At 42.0% G+C, this 22852-nt stretch overlaps 1 protein-coding gene across 3 annotated transcripts in view; it reads right to left on the bottom strand.

Annotated features, from left to right (window-relative positions):
- iqsec3a (IQ motif and Sec7 domain ArfGEF 3a) overlaps window positions 1-22852 on the bottom strand; it is a 192392-nt gene that overhangs the window by 145528 nt on the left and 24012 nt on the right. For all 3 annotated transcript variants that reach the window (XM_061714483.1, XM_061714484.1, XM_061714485.1), the window contains exon 2: window positions 1525-1605. In XM_061714483.1, coding sequence (XP_061570467.1) covers window positions 1525-1605 — 81 coding nt within the window. The remainder of the gene's footprint in view (window positions 1-1524; window positions 1606-22852) is intronic.

Genomic DNA, 22852 nt, shown 5'->3' with positions numbered 1-22852 from the left:
GCTTTGAAGTGGTTTAGGGGGGAACCTTTTTTAGTTAAACATCCCTGAGCACAATCGCAAAAACACACCTATCAGGCAAAGTTTGGCCTGCAGCTTCAACCTCCGCCTACTGTACGTCTGAGAAAGTAATTGCACCCCCCGCCAGGTCTCTGGGTTTTGAGTTTTATCGGACAGGCTTTACGAAGTTTTCCCGTCCACGCAGACGGGAAACTCTCTCGGGAAGAAGGAGTCAAACACGTTGGCAGTTCTGCCTCAAAGCTATTGTTTTCCAGCTGTATGTATTTAATATTATTATTGTTATTATTATTATGCTCCCTCAAAGTTCCCTGCAGCGGCTAATTATCAAGCAAACATATATTTATTAACCGTGCTAATTATTGCTTCTATTTTTAACTACATTTCCCAGAATGCCGAGGGGCAAAATCACAACATCGAACCAGGTCGCATACGAAAGTTAGTACCGCCTCCTCTAATCCTGGGGTCTTCGTTTGCCCGCTTAAATAAATAAACGTTATAGTTTCAGACAAACAACATATACCTTATTTATTTAAAACTAATAAAGTCAAAAATACAAAGTTCAGGAGGTTTAAACAGCTGCTGCTGCTTCAGGCTAGTGCTTCTTAAGGTGGATCTACAAGCTGTTGGTCAGTTCTGCCACAAAGCTATTTTTTCCAGCTCTATGTATTTATTATTATTATTATTATTATTATTATTATTATTATTATTATTATTATTATTATAATTAATATTATTATTATTATTATTTTTTTTTTATTATTTTTTTTACTTTGAAATTCCCTGCAGCGGCTAATTATCAAGCCTACCATGATAATTATTACTTCTATTTTTTACTACATTTCCCAGGATGCCGAGGGGCGAAATCACCACATCCAACCCAGTCGCGTACGAAAGTTAGTACCTCTGATCATTCATTTAAATAAATAAATAAATTTGGATTTAATGCGGTTGCCCAAAATGTATTTACACAATCATGAGAGCCACGGGTGCAAATACTTACTTTCCGAGGGGTGTGTAGACATATTACGACTCAAAATACTTCACGTTTTAAGACAAAAATAAGAACTAGGATTAAAAGGGGCGGTACTAACTTTAGTCACATGACTCTGAGACTTTTTTAAATTCTTTATTGTGACAAATTCATCTGAATTCATGTGGTAATATTAAGCTCCAAACTATGACGTGTCCAAGTCTGACCCTGGAAGATAAAATCATCCTCATCATCCTCCTGGTACCGGGATGTTCCTCCCCCTGGACGTCGCCCGGTCGCCTCGGGAGCCTCAACAAAACTCAAAACCCAAAGCTGCGGGGGAACTTAAGTTAACTGTCGTCTCCTCAAATGAACGGCGGGAAATCCAACGACGGAAACCCCCCCGACCATTTACACGCCGCCGCCGCGCAGACTAACTACCGCGGCGCGACTGAGGTTTACGGGGGAGGAGAGAAATAAGTCAAAAAGGGGAGAAAAGATTAAGTAGGTTTGTTTGCGGGCGGCGGGCGTCGTACCTGGGGACACAGGCCGTGGAGGTCTCGCCCTCGGGGGCCTCCGGCGCCGGACAGCAGAACTGGTGCAAGACCGTCTGGTTCCTGCAGGAGAAGAAGAGAAACGGGACACAAGAACCGGTTAATCGGGCTGAAGTAATAACACAGACTCCAGGGTTTGTTAAACAATAAACATGTCTCATTGAGGCCCCGGGGGGCTCGCTGAGGGCCCCATGTGACTCTGAAGGCCCACATGCCCCATTGAGGCCCCGTTACCTTGTTGAGGGCCCTACATGCCTCTTTGGGGACCCTACTGCCTTGTTGAGGGCCCCATGTGACTTTTTGGGGCCCCCGGGGGCCTTGTTTGTTTTTTTTACCTTGTCTACACACATATTAATGATTGATACCATGACGATAGAAACCAAAGGCATATATATGTGCATTATTACTATATTTAATATATATACATATATATACGCATACATATGCATACACATACATAAATATACACATACAAACCCATATGACTCGTTGAGGCCCCCAGGGACCTTGTTGAGGGCCCTGCTGCCACGTTGAGGCCCTAAATGTCTTCCGGCTCTCGACGAAGGCGGACGCTTTTTCTGCTCTCTCCCTTATCTGCCTGCCCAGCTACTGCTTTTGTTTGTCTCGTCTTCAGAGTCTCTTCTTTTTCACTCCTCCAAAACTCTACAATCATGGAATTGATTAAATGGTCTCTCAGCACAATTGACCAAATTTTTGCGACCAGAAGACAGAGGGTAAGGGAGCCCTCTTGCCCCGATGGGACATTTTTTTCTGGATACACAATGGATTCCTACAAATACTGGAAGCCTTTGTGTCTCAAGATTCTGTCTGTCGAGGATGTTGAAGATGCCTTCATAATTGGATTTATGATAGCAGGATTTCTCCTGATCATCCTCCTGATAGGAGGAGGGGGATTCCTGGTCTACCGACAAACGCGTAAGACGTCGACAGCTGTTTTGGCTCTTTCGGAGCTGCCGGACGTGGCTGAAGGGTCAAGCAAGGCGATCAACGCTCTGACTTTAACGTTGGGGGAGCAAAGCCGTAAGCTGGATGCGATTCTCGAACAGAATCGCAGGCTGGCGGCGGTCTTTGAGCTCATTGGCAAGATTGATAACACCCTGGAGAAGTTGGAAGCTCGGCTTATATTCGTCTGATTGGAGTCGCCATTGATGAAACAGAGACTGAAGGCAGACGGAAAATTACTGGGCTGCCTGTTTTCAATATAATTGTTGATTCTATAATCTGGCCTTGACAGAGTCTTCGGCCGATCGCTCCGGTCACAATCTTCCTGGTGGAATGTAAACAAGGTGACTCTGCCCCCACTAACCCTCCCCTCTCCCACGAACACCTGTGGATCCCTGTTTCAGAACTGTACCAAGCCGCCTGATAACATCAAGGACATTTGGCTGAGAGCAGCTCTGGGCGAAGGTTCACGGACGGACTCATCGCTTCACAGACAGACACTTACTGATAAACACACACACCTCCTTCAATTCAACGCCTTCCTCGGCTCCTCCCTCTTATCAGCCCCCCCCAACTGTCTCCGGGTTTCGAGCGCCAGACGGCGATCACTTGGATGTACTGTGCGGTTCCCCCCCCCCACATGCAAGTCTTGTGACGTCTGTTGCTCTGTGTGCTGCTGAGGTGTTTTTTGCACCTTGATACTGTGTATATACTCAGTGTGAAAATGTTTCCCCCCCCCTATCCCAGTGTTACCCTTTGGAAAACAGGCGCACAATACCATTGTGTTGCTGCCGGTGTATCCGAAGTCGAAAACAGTTTTCTAAGCTGACCTAATAAACTTGATTCTGATTCTGATATGCCTCTTTGAGGGCCCTACTACCTTGTTGAGGGCCCCGCTACCTTTTTGAGGGCCCCTCATGTCTTTCAGAGATTTCTTAGTTAAAAAAACAAACAAAACAGGTAATTTTCAACATCAAAAGTACGTTTCCAGCCTCAGAAACTCGTCTGCAGCTGTTGGTGAGACACAATCGTCATCTGGAGGGAAATGAATCAAAGCCACGCGCGGAGGAACGGGACGCTTGATGGCCGTTTAGCTGAAGTCAGCTGATTTAAGAGACGTGAGCCGAGGGAGGGAGGGGGGCAAAAACCAAAAACCAAAAATAGAGCTTCACTTTGAATTTTTAATGCGTGCACCCTCTTTTCTTTTTTAAAGTGGATGCTGCATCACGTGTCAAACTGCCCTTGGCGTCACCCCACCTCCATCTCGCCAGCCCCCCTCCCTTTTTCTGATTTTCCCATCATTCTCAGTGAACCCTCTTCTGCTGGGGGAGAAATTTGCGCAATTACTCCTGCTGTCAGAGGATGTGTCGGGCTCTCGGTCCTCCGCCTGCGAGGGAGGTGAAGGGGGGGGGGGGGGGGGGGGGTCTCTAATCGCTCAACGAGCGCTCAAGGACTCCCGGCGGCGGCAGGTTCAGCCAGGATCTTAAATCTCCTCCCACTAACCGTCCTCCATCACCCCTGAAGTGCAACAGTTTATCACGGCGGCCAGCGCCGTCCTTGAGGATCAAAGCTGAGTCGCCCTTTTCCAGGGCAGGGGGGTCGCGGAGCAAAACAATAGCCGGCAGCGCAGGGAGGGGCACGGCAGCAAATTAATTGTCGTCGTTAATGACTGCTTTGATTGTGTCGGCTTTAATGGCCGTGACTCCGCCGCGGCCGCTTTTTAATTGGTCCAGAACGCGGGCGGTCGCCGAGGAGACGCAGAGCAGCTCTGATGAAGGTTGTCTTGTTGGCGGGACGACGATCAAATGACGTGTTAGGACATTTACAAGCGTGCGGAACATTTATCATCACTTCCTCTTTAATGGGATGTTCGACCTCATCTGTCGCCTCGTTCAGGGTCGTAAAAGCTGGAGTCTTCCTCCGTCCGGCTGTAATCCTGCAGAACCAGTGTTCTTACTTCTTACATCACAGATTTTATTTATTTATCTATTTCCGACAGTCCCCTCAGATACATGTGTCACATCCTCTTTTCTTTCTTTTCTTTTGAATCATCGGGTCATTAAAAAGCTGCTCTTCGTGGTTTCAACGAGGACTAAACCATTTTGGGTCGGCAACCCAAAATGTTGAAAGAGCCATATTGGACCAAAAACACAAAAAACAAAGTCTTGTATAAGCCTTAGAATGAAGACAACACATGCTGCATTTATCTATATTAGTTATAACTGGGGGAAGATTTTTTTTTTTCATTATGCACTTCGAGAAAAAAGTCGAAATGTCGAGAAAAAAAGTCGAAATGTCGAGGAAATAGTCCGAATTTCGTGAAAAAAGTCAAAATGTTGAGAAAAAAGTTGAAATGTTGAGAAAAAAGTAAAAATGTTGAGAAAAAAGTCGAAATGTTGAGGAAAAAAGTCGAAATGTCGAGGAAATAGTCAGAATTTCGTGAAAACAGTCAAAAAGTTGAAATGTTGAGAAAAAAGTCAAAATTTTGTGAAAAAAATCAATGTTGAGAAAAAAGTTGAAATGTCGAGAAAAAAGTCAAAATTTTGAGAAAAAATCAATGTTGAGAAAAAAGTCAAAATGTCGAGAAAAAAGTCAAATGTCGAGAAAAAATTCAAAATGTTGAGAAAAAAGTCAAATGTTGAGAAAAAAGTAAAAATTTCGTGAAAAAACTCGAAATGTTGAGAAAAGGAAAAAAAGAAGAAAGAAGAGAAAAAGAGAAAAAAGGAAAAAGAGGAAAAAAAAGAAAAAAAAGTAAAAAAAAGGTCAAACATTTTTGAAAAAGCTCCAGAGAGCCACTAGGGCGGCGTTAAAGAACCGCATGCGGCTCTAGAGCCGCGGGTTGCTGACCCCTGGACTAAACTGATGATTCACACGAGGAACGCTGTGTCATGCTGAGCACGTTTTCTTAAATTTAAAAAGCTTTTTTGCAGATGATGTGCTCCTTTTCGCGTCAGTGTGAAACGTGCGACCAGTGCAGCGTCAGCATCTGCAGAGGTGAAGAGGAGTCTACCTGTCAATCAGCCTGCATTGTTTGTGAAGTGCTTTGGTGTGTGTGTCGAGGACTTGTGGCGCTCGCGCCGGCGTAGGCGTCATCTCTGGCATTCATCCATGCTGTGTCAAAGCGATGAACACCTCAAGGCCGTCTGACTCACTGACCGGCAGATCTGCAGATAAAAGCCTCGCGAGGGAGGGAAGTGGGTTAGAAAAGCGAGTGGATTCTTTCATCCTTTATGGAACTTTTATGTTTCTTAATCAGCTCTCGCTGCTTTGATCTTCTCCCTCTCACGCTTTTCCCTCCCCGGCACTGTTGCTCTCCGTCTGTGCTCTGTGTTCCGTGCTCTGTGTTCCCATCAACCCCCGCGACTCTACGAAGTCCCGGTGGACGTCTCAATAGAAGGTTTGTTGGGGTTTTTGTCCAACCGACACTGAAGTGGACTTCGGTGGAAAAAGTGTCTCACAGAGACAAACAAAAACGCCCCCCCGACTCTGTCAGGTACCATGGAAACAAGGCTTCTGCCATCAGGACACTAATTACAGGCAGGATAAGTAATTTCTTGTTGAATTGACGTCAACTGATATTTTAAAAAGGCATCAACAAAACAAAAAAAAAGGCAAACAGACAAAAAACTGAGACAAACACAAAAAAAACCCCCCCCACTACGTCAGGTACCATGGAAACAAGGTTTCTGCCATCAAGAAACGAATTAAAGGCAGGGTAAGTAATTTCTTGTTGAATTGACATCAACAGATATTTAAAAAAAAGCATCAGCAAAACAAAAAAAAAGACAAACAAAACAACAAGAAATTAAAGCTGCAAGCAGCGATGAACGGGCCCTCGTGCATGCAATTTTCACCAAATATTGACCAATCAATTTGACGTGGTCCCACGGCCACGCCACTTCACAAAAAGATTTTGATAACTTTTCAACGTTAACGTCTTTTGTGTCTCCTGAGTGAGTTTTATGTGGAACGGACGATCCTGCTAGGAGGAGTTCGTTAAAGTACGACACGTGAAAATGGCATAAATTGCACCAAAATTACACGATAAATTCAAACTGGCCGACTTCCTGTTCAGTTTCGGCCATGGCGCCAAGAGACTTTTCTTTAAGTTGCGACATGATACAGGTGTGTACCGATTATCGTGCATGTACGTCAAACCGTATTGTGGGGCTTGAGGCACAAAGTTTTCTAGGGGGCGCTGTTGAGCCATTAGGCCACGCCCATTAATGCAAACCATTAAATATCAAATTAATCACCAGGCCTGGCTTGCGTGCAAAATTTGGTGACTTTTGGGGCACGTTTAGGGGGGCAAAAAGGCCCTCATTTGTCGGAAGAAAAATAAAAATTCCTACAGATACAATAAGGCCTTCACACTGTCAGTGCTCGGACCCTAAAAATGACAAAAAAAAAACAAAACGCTATGTCAGGTACCATGGAAACAAGGTTTCCGCCATCAGGACACCAATTAAAGGCATGGTAGGTCATTTCTTGTTGAAATCACATCAAAGCTTTAATCTCCATCTCTCTTCCTCATATAAGTAAATACGCCAAAACTCACTCCTACGTCCCGGCTTGTTTAGACCATTTAAGACATCAGCGTGCATGATTTCTGCAGACCAACAAACACACACACACACTGGCACAAACACCCCCCCAACAAACACACTGTGTGCCGCTCGATCAATGCCGGTGCAGAAGATTAAAGTGAACTTGCATGACCTGCTTCCCGATCGTCCACAGCTCTGATTCAGTTCCCCTCCTGTCCTGAGCTCACTAATGCCACCTATAAAAAATCTATAAGCTTTTATAAGCTCTTCCGCACGCCGGCTCTGTGCGAGGGGAGGCCGTAATAAATGCACGCTGTTCTCGCTGCATTCTGCTCCAACTTCTGATGTTTAATGTGTCTGTCGATGCCGCTCCTCCTCCTGCAGCCTCTCTGTCAGTAAAAACCCTCCGGCTGACTCAGCTCGGCTCAGACCTGCAGAGACCGACGCGATAAGAGGCGACACACGTCCGAGCTTTGAATATTATCAGTGATGGACTTTGCAGAGCCATTCTGGGGAGAAAATAATGACCTATGAGACGATGTGCATCAATACCAAACGCGGTATAATATAACCCTGGTGAAATGAGTGAGTGAAACTTGTTACCTGTGGACACGCCCACTACCTCACTGACTAGCTTGTTGCCACTCCTGTAAAAGTTGCCTAAAACGCCTATCCAAGGCATACCCAAAGTAAATTGAAAGCTGTTCTTGAACCGTTTGAAGTACATGGATGGTTTTGGTCTCTTTTGAAAGGTAATACTCTGAAGTTTTACTTCGGAGTTACAGACAACAACACGTTGATCATCCGGCTTATTTCCAATGAAGCAGCGGCTGTTTGTGGATATTTACTGGTATAATAATGTATTTTGGACTAAAGGACTAAAGGAAGATTCTTGAACAGAATCGCAGGCTGGCGGCGGGCTTTGAGCTCATTGGCAAGATGGAGAACACCTTGGAGAAGTTGGAAGCTCGGCTTGGCGGGAATTGATCACAAATTCGTCTGTTTGGAGTTGCCATTGATGACTGAAGGCAGACGGAAAATTACTGAGTCTGTCTGTTTGCAATATAATTGTTGATTCTATAATCTGGCCTTGACAGGGCGGTTTTGGCCGATCGCTCTAGTCACAATCTCCCTGGTGGAATGTAAACAAGGTGACTCTGCCCCCACTAACCCTCCCCTCTCAGGAACATCTGTGGACTGTTTTCAGAACTGACCGGGCCGACTGATAACATCAAGGACATTGGCTGAGGAGCAGCTCTGAGCGAAGTTCACGGACTTACCTCTTACACACACACTTGCTGATAACCACACCTCCCTCATCTCAATGCCTTCCTCGGCCCCCCCCTCTTATCCAACCACCTGGACTAGTTCCCAAAGCTGAGGTGCTGAATCATTGGAGATTATTGCTGTGGTGTTTGGTGCTTCGTTCTGCATTGGTCAGGGTTTATTGGAAGTTGTGAATTTCTTTGAACTGATCTAACTGCGAGCCAACCTTGAACTTTGAATACCTGCAGGAAGGATTTGATTCCCTTGTTCCAGAACTCAATTAGCAGAGCTCAAGCTGCCTTGGACTTTCCTGACTTGGCTTGACTGACTTTGACTGTGGTTGAGAACTGAAGTAAAAGTGCACTACTCATTTGAACAACTTTAAATACTAGTATTTGAAATTACTAATCTTTTCTATGTTATATATTGTGTCCTTTTTGTAATCTTTGTTTAATCATTTTAGTAATATACAGCAGTTAAATTCAAACCATGGTCTCAGTGTTTCACTGTCCTTCCATCAGCTCCTTCAGTCGAGCCTTGCACTGATTATATGTGCTACAATAAACAAACAGAATTCACTCTGGATGGATGATTTTCTGTTTTTCATTTGTGTATTTTTGTCTAAAGTCAGAAATAATAAAAAAAAACATACTCGACTTTGAAAGAAATTCAAAGTGTGATTGGTTTTTCTTTCATTAAAGGTAGGGTAAGCGATTTTTGGATGACATCACATCTGCTTTTAACTGAACAATGAAAACACGGGGAGCCAGATGGTTTTTAATTTTTGAGAATTTGGTTTTTAGCATTTTATGCAAATATAACCCCAAGACAGTATATAAAGTAATGAAATATAGACAATTTATGCAATTATAACTGAAAGCTTTAATGTTTTCATACCTTTAAATATATTTAAAGGCAAAAACATGGCACTAGTTATTCTCGTCTCCAACAAAACATTCCTTTTTTGGGGCATAAACAAAAAAATACCAAAAGTTGTAATGTAATGATGAAAAAAAAATCGATCCTTAGACATACGAATCAATTTTTAGGAAGTAATATGAGAATCGATTTAGAATCGGAAAATTGATTTTTTCAACACAAGCCTAGATGAAACAGTTTATATTTATATATTTGTTATTTATAACTATTTAAAGTATTCGTTCTACAAAGGCATGAAGAATTATACAGTCAGATCATTAAACGTTTAAATACCTTTCTTTTAAACACGGCTAAGGATTCTTAGCTGGAAAACATTCTTAGTTACCAGTTATCCTTTTCTATGTTTTAAAAGCCGCTGCAACAGTTCTCTTCTGGAATAACTGGAAAAAATGATAAATAAATAAAAACAAAAAGCTTCCCTGAAAGATTTACAGCCGCGCGGACGTCCGGGCCGTCCCAAGCGGCTTAGAGAGAGCTGGAAATGGACCAGAGAGCTGGACTCATTTTTGTTCTTGTTTTTTTCTCCAAGAGAACAACAAAGGAGGACAGAAAATCAATCCCCATTTTTACGCTCCATCACATGTGTCCCAAGAAGAAAAGAAAAGCCTGACTTTCGTCATATCCAGGTCAGACCTGGACAATCCAAACGCCTAAAAACCACATGAAATACAGTTTTTTATGGAGAGAAAATGGACTTAAAAACATTTGTTTGTGCGTATAGAGGGTCTGCATTGACGTCACTTTCCCACTGAGGGGCAAAACATCAGCAAAAATGTCTGAAACTAGTGGAAAAGACGGGATAACAGCCGATTATGGGCTTAATTAAAGGCAGTTGGACTTGACAGTGACCCGTACAGTTACCCCAAGAACCAGTGGTCCATGGACATTAATATTTGGTACAGTTACCAAGAACCAGTGGTCCATGGACATTAATATTTGGCCACGAATCCAGTTTCCTGATATTTATATGTACTTAGTTTCTACGCCGGGGAAATACACGAAGCAAAGCTTGAAGGCTTACAAAAGTCTTGACGTCGCAAAATCCACGTTTCGGTGCCTGGAATCCAGTTGTTTCTGCAAATTGCGGCGATCCATTTGTCTCTCTTAAGCTTATTTTTCAGCAGTCTGTAAAACAATAACTCCGATTTCTTGCTAAATCTATGAGTACAGTCGAACGCACAACAGCTCTTTCCCATTTTAGATGTTTTCCAGTTGCTCAAACTGAAAGTTTACGCTGCCACTCAGTCTTTCTGACACTCAGTCTTTCTGACACTCAGTGGGCGAAACCCGCTGTGAAGTCGCATTTGTGACGTCATGTGCATTCCCTCTATTATTAGATTCGTGCATAACGATAATGATAATTACAAATTCAAAAAGTCTCCTATACACACAAGTCGTTAAATACGCACAAATCCCCTGATACACACGCACAAATCTATAGATACGCACAAGTATTTTTGAGAGTCTATTCCTCCAAGAAGCCTCACTGATTCGTCCGTACATGGTGCGTTTAAGGACTGGTGGAAAGCTGGGTCATCTGAATGTTCTTCTGAGTCCAGCGTTATTTCCCCTCGAAACTTTATTTGTGCGTATCTCTAGCTTTGTCTTTTTTCTTTCCATCAACATTCGGCTGACGGAGTTACATAACCTCCTTTTGTATCCAACATAAAACACCCTCCCCCGCCTGCTACGGGCTTTTGTCTTGGGCGAGGACGGAGACAATCGGTATCCACCTCGACTCCACACTGCAAAAACTCATTTCTTAGAAAGTGAAAAAGCCTTGTTTCAAGAAAAAATTGTGAGAGTGTTTTCAGACCATTTTTCTGGTTTTAAGAGTTATAGTCAAGAAAATCTTTCTTACTCCATTGGCTAAGATATTTTTGCTCATAAAAAGACAAATTTCGCCTCGTTTTCACTTTGCACACATACAATTACACAGAAATACCCAGCTGCTCACTCATTTACAAAACACTATTTACAAAAATTGATATTTCCCCCTCTACGTTTTCAAAAACACCATCATTTACACAAACCCGCATAAATACACTGTTAAGGTGCGATGAGCAGCCAAACCTACAGGGGGCAGTGTAACGAGAAGATAAAGTCATGCTAGCCAATCAGAATCCTGGAAAAAAACATCAACAAATGACACGAGTAACTTCCAGTTACTTCCAAGATGAACGAGAGTCTTTCGTTTGGAGTGACAGAGAAGTGGAGTTACTTTTAAGTGTGACGTTAGAATATAAAACAAGTAAAATACAAGAAAATATTGACGTGGCCAAACAAATTGTGAACACAGGTCGCACACATGACGCTGGTGACGTTTCTGCCGCATAATGTGACTCTGTTTACAAGCAAACGTGAAGACGGAGTTTTTGCAAATCTCCACTTTGGCCGGAGTTTTCAGAAATGCTGGTTTTTGGTAACTTTGAGCTTCGTTTTCATGTAAACGAACGGCCAAAAAGCATGAAAACACCACCGTTTTTGCTCTGTTGAAACGGGGCCTCAGTTTTAGAGACCTGGAATGGTTGTTGTTTGTGTCTCTGCCTGTTCTCGTTTCTGTTTGTTTGTTTTCTCTCTTGCAGATTCCAAAGGCTTGTGTGCCCGTTGTGTGTTTTCCTGTGTTTCTCACATTTCAGACTTGCAGCAAAAAAAAAAAAAAAAAAGAAAAAAAGAAGCTTCATATAATGATGAGAAAATTGGCGTATAGGTTTCTGGCCTGTTATTGCTGATAGTATTTATAAAAAAATACATTTAAAAAAGACAAATTTGACTAGATTTAGGAATATTAGGCTTATTTCTAGCAGGGTTGTTTTTGCGGTGCATCACCGTAGGTCTAGACCATAGTTGTGTATCCAGGCTCCCAAAGTTTTATCAACTGGGTTGGTTTTTGTTCGTTTGAAGCTCCCAGCGAGAACAACTTGAAGAACGTTGCCATGCATTTACTCAACATGATTCCTCCCCTGCAGCTGATCACTTTCATGTTGATTATGTAATAAACTAAAAGCAGGACCTCGTTTTTGATGTTATGCAGAAAGCTTCACTTTAAAGAAACTTTAAGAATAAAAGGAAAAAGAAAACAGGATCTTGGATGAGATTTCTACGTACAGGCACTGAGTTGGGTTTGGACATGTTTTCACATTCCTGCATTTACGCTGATGCTCAAAACCGTCACACCGAGGAGGAAAACGCAAGTCTATTGTGTCAGCAAATGCAGGAATGTGGAGGAAACTGTCTCAGTTTACCGTATTTTCCGCAGTATAAGGCACTTAAAACACTTAATTTTGTCAAAAACTGGTTCAAGGTCAGTAAGCACAACAACATTCATACATAACGCCAGTTTTATGTGGTACGCTGCGCTCAACAATCTGTCAACATGTTTCAGTGACTTTGGTAGCGACGAAGCTGCTCCACCCTGATCGATGGTCGGACCGTTCAGACACATTAAAGTCAGTCCTTGGTTGGATACGGGGTGGAACATCAGACAACGTTAGATAACTAATTATATAGCGCTGCAAGCAACCATCATCCAACATCTGGTCCATGTTACCTTACTGTAATTAGACATCAACATTAGGTTTTTAGATTAAACCCAGTTTTCAAATCTGTATCATAATCAATTATAATGAAATGTTGGTATCAACGTTGTTCCAACCTCACACTAACTTCAGGTGTCTGCTATCGCTGGCAACGATGAACCAATCAGAGCACAGGACATAGTGTGACGCCACTTTTTATTTATGGATTCGTGGAAGACGAATGATTTAAAATGTGAAAATATTTTAGTTTAATTTGCTGAATAGGCTCCAGCTGGTCCAAAATGCAGCAGCACGAGTGCTGACAGGAATCAGCAGGAGAGACCACGTCTCTCCAGTGTTAGCGTCGCTCCATTGGCTACCTGTAAAATTCAGAATCCAATTTAAAATTGTATTACTTGCATATAAAGCCCAAAACGGCTTAGCTCTGCATTATTTGCAAGACCCGATAGTGCCTTATGTTCCTGGCAGAGCTCTCCGTTCTCGGAGTGCAGGTTACTCGTAGTTCCTAGAGTATCCAAACGTAGATTTGGAGGGCGGGCGTTCTGCTATCAGGCACCGTTACTATGGAACCAACTTCCAATCTGGGTTAAGGAGGCTGACACCACCTCCACCTTTAAAACTAAACTCAAAACCTTTCTGTTTAGTAAAGCATAGTTAGTGTTTAGTAAACCTCTAGCTGGTGTTGGTAAATCTCTAGGTAGTGTAAACTCTAGTGTGTTAGAGTCAGTAGTCATAGTTGCAGCTATAGAACAAAACTATAATAGTTAGTCTCAAATATAGCTTCGTGGTAGATATGCTGCTATAGGCTTATGCTGCAGGGGGGCACCGACATGATCCACTGGGCGGGGCCCCTCACCCTTCTTCTCCTCTCCTCTTCCCTTCCTCTCTTCTCCATTTCCATTTGTATTTATTATAAGTATCTCATAGCTATCATTTTTGTCCATCGCTCCTGTAGTTTCTTCTGCTGGCCCCCCTTTTCTCTCTTTTGTGCATGTTTGCAGGCCGGAGCTTCGGGAGCTGCGTGCTGGCCTGCTGATGGTCTGCAAAATATGGTATGTTTTACTGTTTGTTTTTTATATCTTGGCATTTTATTATGTTTTTTGTCTATAGTTTGTCTTACTTTGTGCACGGTGACCTTGATTGACCTGAAAGGTCCATATAAATAAAATGTATTTATTATTCTTTTTCATTCACGTTCTGAACAAATGAAAGACACGGTGAATGTATAAGGGATCCAACGTCGTCCACAGATGTTTTTCAGTCGTGGTCACAACAAGTATAAAGCAGAGCTGAGGCCTGAGAGCCGACGACATGATCTGACCTACATACACTAATGGATTCTCCGGCTCCTGCACGTGTGACGCGCTCGGCCTTCGTGCTCCGATGATCTTTTACATCGCAACCCTGCAGTGACATCACTCACTGTACAGAGCAGGTGGTGATGTAACCGTGGCAACAGAGCTTATCCCCTCCCAGTGCATGCTGGGAGAAGGGTTGCCAACCATTCCTTGAAAAAGGGGAAACGTCCCCTATTAATAAACTAAAGTACGTCCCGTATTGAGCTGAACAGAGACGCACTTTGTCCCGTATTACTGTGAGAGTCTGCTTTCTTCTATTGTTTTATATTAATTTATGCAATTTTAAATTAAGCAGGACAGGTTTCTGTGGAAGAGTATTAGGGCCATGCGGGAAAAAAAATATTTGAGGGGAAGATTTTTTTTTCATTATGTACTTCGAGAAAAAAGAATAATGTTGAAATACAATTTCAAGAATAAAGTCGAAATTTCATGAATAAAGATTTTTTTCTCGAAATTGTACTTCAACATTAATCTAAACATTCTACTTTTTTATCGTGCACCTCGAGAAAAAAGTCAAAATGTCGAGATTAATGATGACAATTTCGAGAAAAAAAGTCGAAATGTTGAGAATAATGTTGACATTTTTCAACATTGACTTTTTTCTCGAAATTGTACTTCAAGATTAATCTTGACATTTTGACTTTTTTCTCTACATTTCAACTTTTTTCTCGAAATGCAAAATGAAAAAAAATCTTCCTCTAAAATATTATTTTTATTTTTCTCCTGCCTGGCCCTAATACTCTTCCGTAGTGAAGGCAACTGTGTTGGCAGAGAGTTGGCAACCCCAGCTGGGAGATCCTGTAGCTCTGCACCACACGTGAACATTTAATCTGAACGCCACGTCTGTGAAAGTGAGCGCCGATCAATGGATTGTTTTTCTGTGTGATCTGGGTGGGGGTTTGGTGGAGCGTGCAGGTCTGCTGAGTCCGGGGCTGAACATTACTCAAAGCTGTGACGCTAAGCACACCTGACGTGTCCTCAGGTGTTTGCACGCCTGCTGGCACGTTGACGCCTGCTGGCACGTTCAGCGCTCGTGTGTTTCACGAGTCAGCAGAGCGGCGGCGGGCGTGATGCACAACATGAATCACAGCGACGCTGAAGCGTTACCGAGTTAAAACTGCAGAATAAATCATATATTTCAGCTCCTAAAGAGCAAGGTTTACGCTTTAAAGGATAAATAAATACTAAATAAATATACAATTACACTGCATGCATCAAACCTGCTGTTGCAATGAGAGTTTAAGTGAAATAATTAATAATTTTAGGTGTGTGTGTCTACGTATATATATATATATATATATATATATATATATATATATATATATATATATATATATATATATATATTATAGTAAAAACTGCCCATGAAAGAAAAATAATGTAAATATAAGAGATCTATCTTGCACTTTTCCTTCACCGGGATGAAAACCAACCTCCGGTGACGGAAAGTCCTGAAGGTTTAAGAAAAGAGAATGAGATGACGCGTTGCCGCGGCTACGTCCGTCTGCAACACTGACTACATTAACCAAGACTTTTCTAGCAGCTATGCAGTTATTTGACTGATTGTTGAAGGGACAACAAATAGCCTCAGACATCACACACTCACTCTACAGTCAGTATAAGCTCCTCCCTTCAGGTCACAGATACAGATCACTACAATTCAGGACAAACAGAGCCATGTCAAGCTTCGTGCCCTCATCAATCAGACTCATAAACAGCTGATCTTACCTATTCATTTTTGTACCCGCTTTTATACATATTTTTAAAAAATCATTGTATTTATCACGCACTTAACGGGGGACTTATATTTTTTTTTTTTTTTTTATCTCTCTCTCTCGTATTTTATCTATGCTATGGTTTACAGCATCTAAGTCCAGCAGTATTTGTGATTGCCCAATGTATGTTGCTTTATATTGATTGTTTGGTTTGTTTCTGTACTGTCCTGTTGCATATGTTATCTGTACACGCAATGATGCTGATGCTTTTCCACAAATGAAGTTCCTAACGGATAAATAAAGTTATTTATTATTATTATTATAATTGACATAAAGTTGCATCGTGTCATGAATCAGGGGAATGAGCTTGTTGCCTGGGAAACGACTGTGCTGATGACATCACATGCACCATCAGCAGCTGAGCTTTCTGGGGGTCGGGGTGCAGAGACGCTCCTTCACTCTCATTCTTAATACATAACCCCCCTCCCCCCGAATCCTTTACAACCGACATTTATGTGAATTCACGGCAAAGACAAGATATCAAAAGTTAAAAATGGAAAACTTTATCGTTTATTTGCTAAAAATTCACTCGTTTTGAGTTTGATGCCTGAAATACGCTCAAAAAACAGCTGGAACAGCAACAATAAAAAGGCTGAAAATCCCTGTTTCTGGTACTTTTACATCTGGGTCACTTCAAACACAAACATTTTATTCTTTAATTAAGCCAGAAAAGGACAGTAAGAAGTAAGAGTCTAAAAATCACATTACTGCCATTACTTTATGACACTGTTGCTCTTTTATTTGCTTATTTGTTCACATGCCTGCTGGGTATTTTAAGTTGAGCTGTTGTCTTTATTTAATTCAAATTTATGTTTAAATTTGCTCTATTTTACCTAGTTAATAGTTGCACTATTATTACTTGATTGTTCAGGCTACCTCAAAAAGAACTGCTCTTTTAAAGTGCTGAATGATAAAAATGAAATAAAAATGAATGATTTTCACTTAAAAAAAGTAGAAAAATCTGCCAGTGGAACAAGATTTTTTTGCTTGTAATGAGAAGATAAATCTTGTTCCACTGGCAGATTTTTCTACTTATTTCAAGTGAAAATTTACTTGAAACAGGTGAAAATTGTCAAATAAGTTATTTTTCTGGTAATGACTTGTTTTAAGTTTAATGAGATTTTTTGACTAAAAATGAGACATTTTAACTAGAAATAAGACAAATATTCCTGGTAAGATTTTGAGTTTTTGCAGTGTATGAATGACGTACTTAAAAAGGTAGAGAGAAGCGCTCACTTCACCTGTTGGAAATCTCTTCACGTCACATCAGAGACGTTGTCGTCAAACGTGAAGAACCGCGTCTCTACAACCGTCATATCTGGACCTCTAAAGGTTTCTCTGGGAAACAGTTCGTTGGGTTTTCAAGGCGAGGAAAAGCGTCTGCGGAGCGCCAGCACATCAAAGAGAAAAGCCCTGGTGACGTCGTTGGTGCAGGGATGGATTGAACCTCGTTGAGGGAATTGAACGTCATCCAGTCGGCCGAGCCTGAGCACGAGCAGCCGATGCAGCAGACATGTAACATTCATGCATTCATTACCCATGCCGTCTTAAACCGGTGCCATGACGATCACGCGTTTGATCAAGGGAGCCGGCCGGGAAACACGGGCCAGAGAGGCGAACGCATCAGCATCTGTTGGCCGGCCCTGGTTGACGGAGAAGGACATCGGGAGATTCGGCTCAGCTCTTCACACTCGTTGCATCTTCCAGCGTTTGATCTCGGCAGCCGTGAGATCACCGGGATTTGGAGCGCTGAGTCGGTCCGGCTTGTCAGAGGATTTGAGGGCTTTGAGCGGCAGCATCAATCCACCGCGTCGACACATTTTACACTTCCTGTTGTCAGGCGGAGCGATTCGAGCCGAATCAATCATGCTTTTGATCGCCATGTATTTACACATAAGTAAGGACCAACATTTACCGGTGAAAGATCTTCGTGTTCCTTTGTCTGGTGCACCATAAGAAAACCAGTGAAATAGAATCAAAGTTAAAACAAGCTTTTATTATATCGTGCACAATGTTTTCCAGCCGGAGGTTCACTTTACTCAAACCACAAAGGTAGGAGAGAAATGCACACACTGGTCATGGATCCAGTCGTATTTATTAATATATATTATTTAACAGCCTAATCACAAAAAAGGAGTTGACCCTGCAACTAGAGAAAACAGCCTAGTCATAAAACAGGAGTTGACCCTGCAACTAGAGAAAACAGCCTAGTCATAAAACAGGAGTTGACCCTGCAACTAGAGAAAACAGCCTAGTCATAAAACAGGAGTTGACCCTGCAACTGAAGAAAACAGCCTAGTCATAAAACAGGAGTTGACCGTGCAACTAGAGAAAACAGCCTAGTCATAAAACAGGAGTTGACCCTGCAACTAGAGAAAACAGCCTAGTCATAAAACAGGAGTTGACCCTGCAACTAGAGAAAACAGCCTAGTCATAAAACAGGAGTTGACCCTGCAACTAGAGAAAACAGCCTAGTCATAAAACAGGAGTTGACCCTGCAACTAGAGAACACAGCCTAGTCATAAAACAGGAGTTGACCCTGCAACTAGAGAAAACAGCCTAGTCATAAAACAGGAGTTGACCCTGCAACTAGAGAAAACAGCCTAGTCATAAAAAAGGAGTTGACCGTGCAACTAGAGAAAACAGCCTAGTCATGAAACAGGAGTTGACCCTGCAACTGAAGAAAACAGCCTAGTCATAAAACAGGAGTTGACGTTGCAACTAGGGAAAACAGCCTAGTCATAAAACAGGAGTTGACGTTGCAACTAGAGAAAACAGCCTAGTCATAAAACAGGAGTTGACGTTGCAACTAGGGAAAACAGCCTAGTCATAAAACAGGAGTTGACGTTGCAACTAGAGAAAACAGCCTAGTCATAAAACAGCAGTTGACCTTGCAACTAGAGAAAACAGCCTAGTCATAAAACAGGAGTTGACCGTGCAACTAGAGAAAACAGCCTAGTCATAAAACAGGAATTGACCCTGCAACTAGAGAAAACAGCATAGTCATAAAACAGGAGTTGACCCTGCAACTAGAGAAAACAGCCTAGTCATAAAACAGGAGTTGACCCTGCAACTAGAGAAAACAGCCTAGTCATAAAACAGGAGTTGACCCTGCAACTAGAGAACACAGCCTAGTCATTAAACAGGAGTTGACCCTGCAACTAGAGAAAACAGCCTAGTCATAAAACAGGAGTTGACCGTGCAACTAAAAACAGCCTAGTCATAAAACAGGAGTTGACCCTGCAACTAGAGAAAACAGCCTAATCATAAAACAGGAGTTGACCCTGCAACTAGAGAAAACAGCCTAGTCATAAAACAGGAGTTGACGTTGCAACTAGGGAAAACAGCCTAGTCATAAAACAGGAGTTGACCCTGAAACTAGAGAAAACAGCCTAGTCATAAAAAAGGCGTTGACCCTGCAACTAGAGAAAACAGCCAAGTGATAAAACAGGAGTTGACCCTAAAACTAGAGAAAACAGCCTAGTCATAAAACAGGAGTTGACCCTGAAACTAGAGAAAACAGCCTAGTCATAAAAAAAGGCGTTGACCCTGCAACTAGAGAAAACAGCCAAGTGATAAAACAGGAGTTGACCCTAAAACTAGAGAAAACAGCCTAGTCATAAAACAGGAGTTGACCCTGCAACTAGAGAAAACAGCCTAGTCATAAAACAGGAGTTGACCCTGCAACTAGAGAAAACAGCCTAGTCATAAAACAGGAGTTGACCCTGCAACTAGAGAAATCAGCCTAGTCATAAAACAGGAGTTGACCCTGAAACTAGAGAAAACAGCCTAGTCATAAAACAGGAGTTGACCCTGCAACTAGAGAAAACAACCTAGTCATAAAACAGGAGTTGACGTTGCAACTAGGGAAAACAGCCTAGTCATAAAACAGGAGTTGACGTTGCAACCAGTGAAAACAGCCTAGTCATAAAACAGCAGTTGACCTTGCAACTAGAGAAAACAGTCTAGTCATAAAACAGGAGTTGACCCTGCAACTAGAGAAAACAGCCTAGTCATAAAACAGGAGTTGACCCTGCAACTAGAGAAAACAGCCTAGTCATAAAACAGGAGTTGACCGTGCAACTAAAAACAGCCTAGTCATAAAACAGGAGTTGACCCTGCAACTAGAGAAAACAGCCTAATCATAAAACAGGAGTTGACCCTGCAACTAGAGAAAACAGCCTAGTCATAAAACAGGAGTTGACGTTGCAACTAGGGAAAACAGCCTAGTCATAAAACAGGAGTTGACCCTGAAACTAGAGAAAACAGCCTAGTCATAAAAAAGGCATTGACCCTGCAACTAGAGAAAACAGCCAAGTGATAAAACAGGAGTTGACCCTAAAACTAGAGAAAACAGCCTAGTCATAAAACAGGAGTTGACCCTGCAACTAGAGAAAACAGCCTAGTCATAAAACAGGAGTTGACCCTGCAACTAGAGAAAACAGCCTAGTCATAAAACAGGAGTTGACCCTGCAACTAGAGAAATCAGCCTAGTCATAAAACAGGAGTTGACCCTGAAACTAGAGAAAACAGCCTAGTCATAAAACAGGAGTTTACCCTGCAACTAGAGAAAACAACCTAGTCATAAAACAGGAGTTGACGTTGCAACTAGGGAAAACAGCCTAGTCATAAAACAGGAGTTGACGTTGCAACTAGAGAAAACAGCCTAGTCATAAAACAGGAGTTGACCCTGCAACTAGAGAAATCCGCCTAGTCATAAAACAGGAGTTGACCCTGAAACTAGAGAAAACAGCCTAGTCATAAAACAGGCATTGACCCTGCAACTAGAGAAAACAGCCAAGTGATAAAACAGGAGTTGACCCTAAAACTAGAGAAAACAGCCTAGTCATAAAACAGGAGTTGACCCTGCAACTAGAGAAAACGGCCTAGTCATAAAACTGGAGTTGACCCTGCAACTAGAGAAAACAGCTTAGTCATAAAACAGGAGTTGACCCTGCAACTAGAGAAAACAGCCTAGTCATAAAACAGGAGTTGACCTTGCAACTAGAGAAAACAGCCTAGTCATGAAACAGGAGTTGACCCTGCAACTAGAGAAAACAGCCTAGTCATAAAACAAGAGTTGACCCTTCAACTAGAGAAAATGATATCTTGAAGGTCAATTCTGACTAGTCAATTCTGACTAGTCACAATGTAATTACGACTATAGTCAAAATGCGGTTGTAGATATCTGCAATGTTAATAGAGGGTATGAATTGACGTCACTTTCCCACTGGACCAGCCCCCTAACTGTGGGCTTAAATTAAAGGCAGTAGGACTTGACAGTGACCCGTACAGTTACCACAAGAACCAGTGGTCCATGGACATTAATATTTGCCCACGAATCCAGTTTCCTGATATTTATATGTACTTAATTTCTACTCCGGAGAAATACACGAAGAAAAAGCTTGAAGGCATACAAAAGTCTTGACGCTTGGTCCGACTTCAAGGCAGGATTTGTTGTAGAAATTAAAGTGATGAGGACACCGAACTTTATGATTTGACCGTTTAACGTTAGCTACCCAAAAATCCAACATTACCTGATACAAAATGGGAACCACAAATCCACGTTTCGGTGCCTGGAATCCAGTTGTTTCTGTGAATTGCAGCGATCCATTTGTCTCTCTTAAGCTTATTTTTCGTCAGTTTGTAAAACGATAACTCCGATTTCTTGCTAAATCTATGAGTACAGTCGATCGCACAACAGCTCTTTCCCATTTTAGATGTTTTCCAGTTGCTCAAACTGAAAGTTTACGCTGCCACTCAGTCTTTCTGACACTCAGTCTTTCTGACACTCAGTGGGCAAAACCCGCTGTGAAGTCGCATCTGTCATGTCATGCACATTCCCTCTATTCCGGATAGTCAAACTTAGCCAATAAATGTTAAAACGGCTTGTTGCCATAATTATTCACTCTTTTGTTCCAGTCCATGTCGCGTCCCTAGAGCATCAGTGTTTGTAGACACATGCAAACGTGCAGCAAAACAATCCAAATCGTCCACCGAGGGATTGTCAGAGCTTCTCTCTCGGGGGGTGAAATCTCCGTGACAGATTGGTGCACGTTTCTCTCAAACTCCCTCTTTCCAAGAAAAACGTCCGGTTTGGGAGCTGATGAGGCGTAAATCAGGTGCAGCGTTCAGGAAGTGTAGGAGTTTCAGACCCGACGGGCCGCGGCTGCTAATTGCCGGCACATTTTGTGCTGAAAGATAGAAGCTGTAATAAATCGCAGAGCAATTAAGAACAAAACACGGGGGATGTTTTAGTCGTAATCCCCGAGCCGCGACGCTTGTTTATTTTATCCTTAAGTGCTTTTTTTCTTCTTTTTTTTACAATATTAATTTACAGTAATTTGCAAAAGTTTTGGTCCGATGGTTATTTTGTGCAAAACAGTCTTTGTTTTTTATGGAAATACAACCTCACAAGAACAGCGTTTAAGTTTTCCACAGTTTTATATTATATTAATTTGACAAAAATCAACAAACGAAACAAAAGGTGGGCAATACAAAGTACCCCGTTATTGCTTTCACAGGATTTAAGAAGGTAAGTAATCAGTGCAAAGCGTTGCTAAAGCAGACGCTTCTGCAGTTGGGAGGGTAAGACATAAGCAACGGTTTTAGAGAAGCAGCTGCTGCTGCACATCGATCTAAAACGGGGGTCGGCAACCCGCGGCTCTAGAACTGCTCTTTAGCGCCGCCCTAGTGGCTCCCTGGAGCTTTTTCAAAAATGTTTGAACTTTTTTTTCCTTTTTTTTCTCTTTTTTTTTTTTTCTTCCTTTTTCCTTTCCTTTTTAATCTCGACATTTTGACTTTTTTCTCGACATTTCTACTTTTTTCTTGAAATTCGGACTATTTCCTCGACATTTCGACTTTTTTCTCAACATTTCGACTTTTCTCAAAATTTTTACTTTTTTTTCGACATTTCGACTTTT

The sequence above is a fragment of the Cololabis saira genome, chromosome 23, assembly GCF_033807715.1.
Source record: "Cololabis saira isolate AMF1-May2022 chromosome 23, fColSai1.1, whole genome shotgun sequence".
In the NCBI taxonomy this organism is placed as follows: domain Eukaryota; kingdom Metazoa; phylum Chordata; class Actinopteri; order Beloniformes; family Belonidae; genus Cololabis; species Cololabis saira.
Note: the sequence above shows the minus strand (reverse complement) of the source record. Positions and strands in the feature narration are given on the sequence as shown.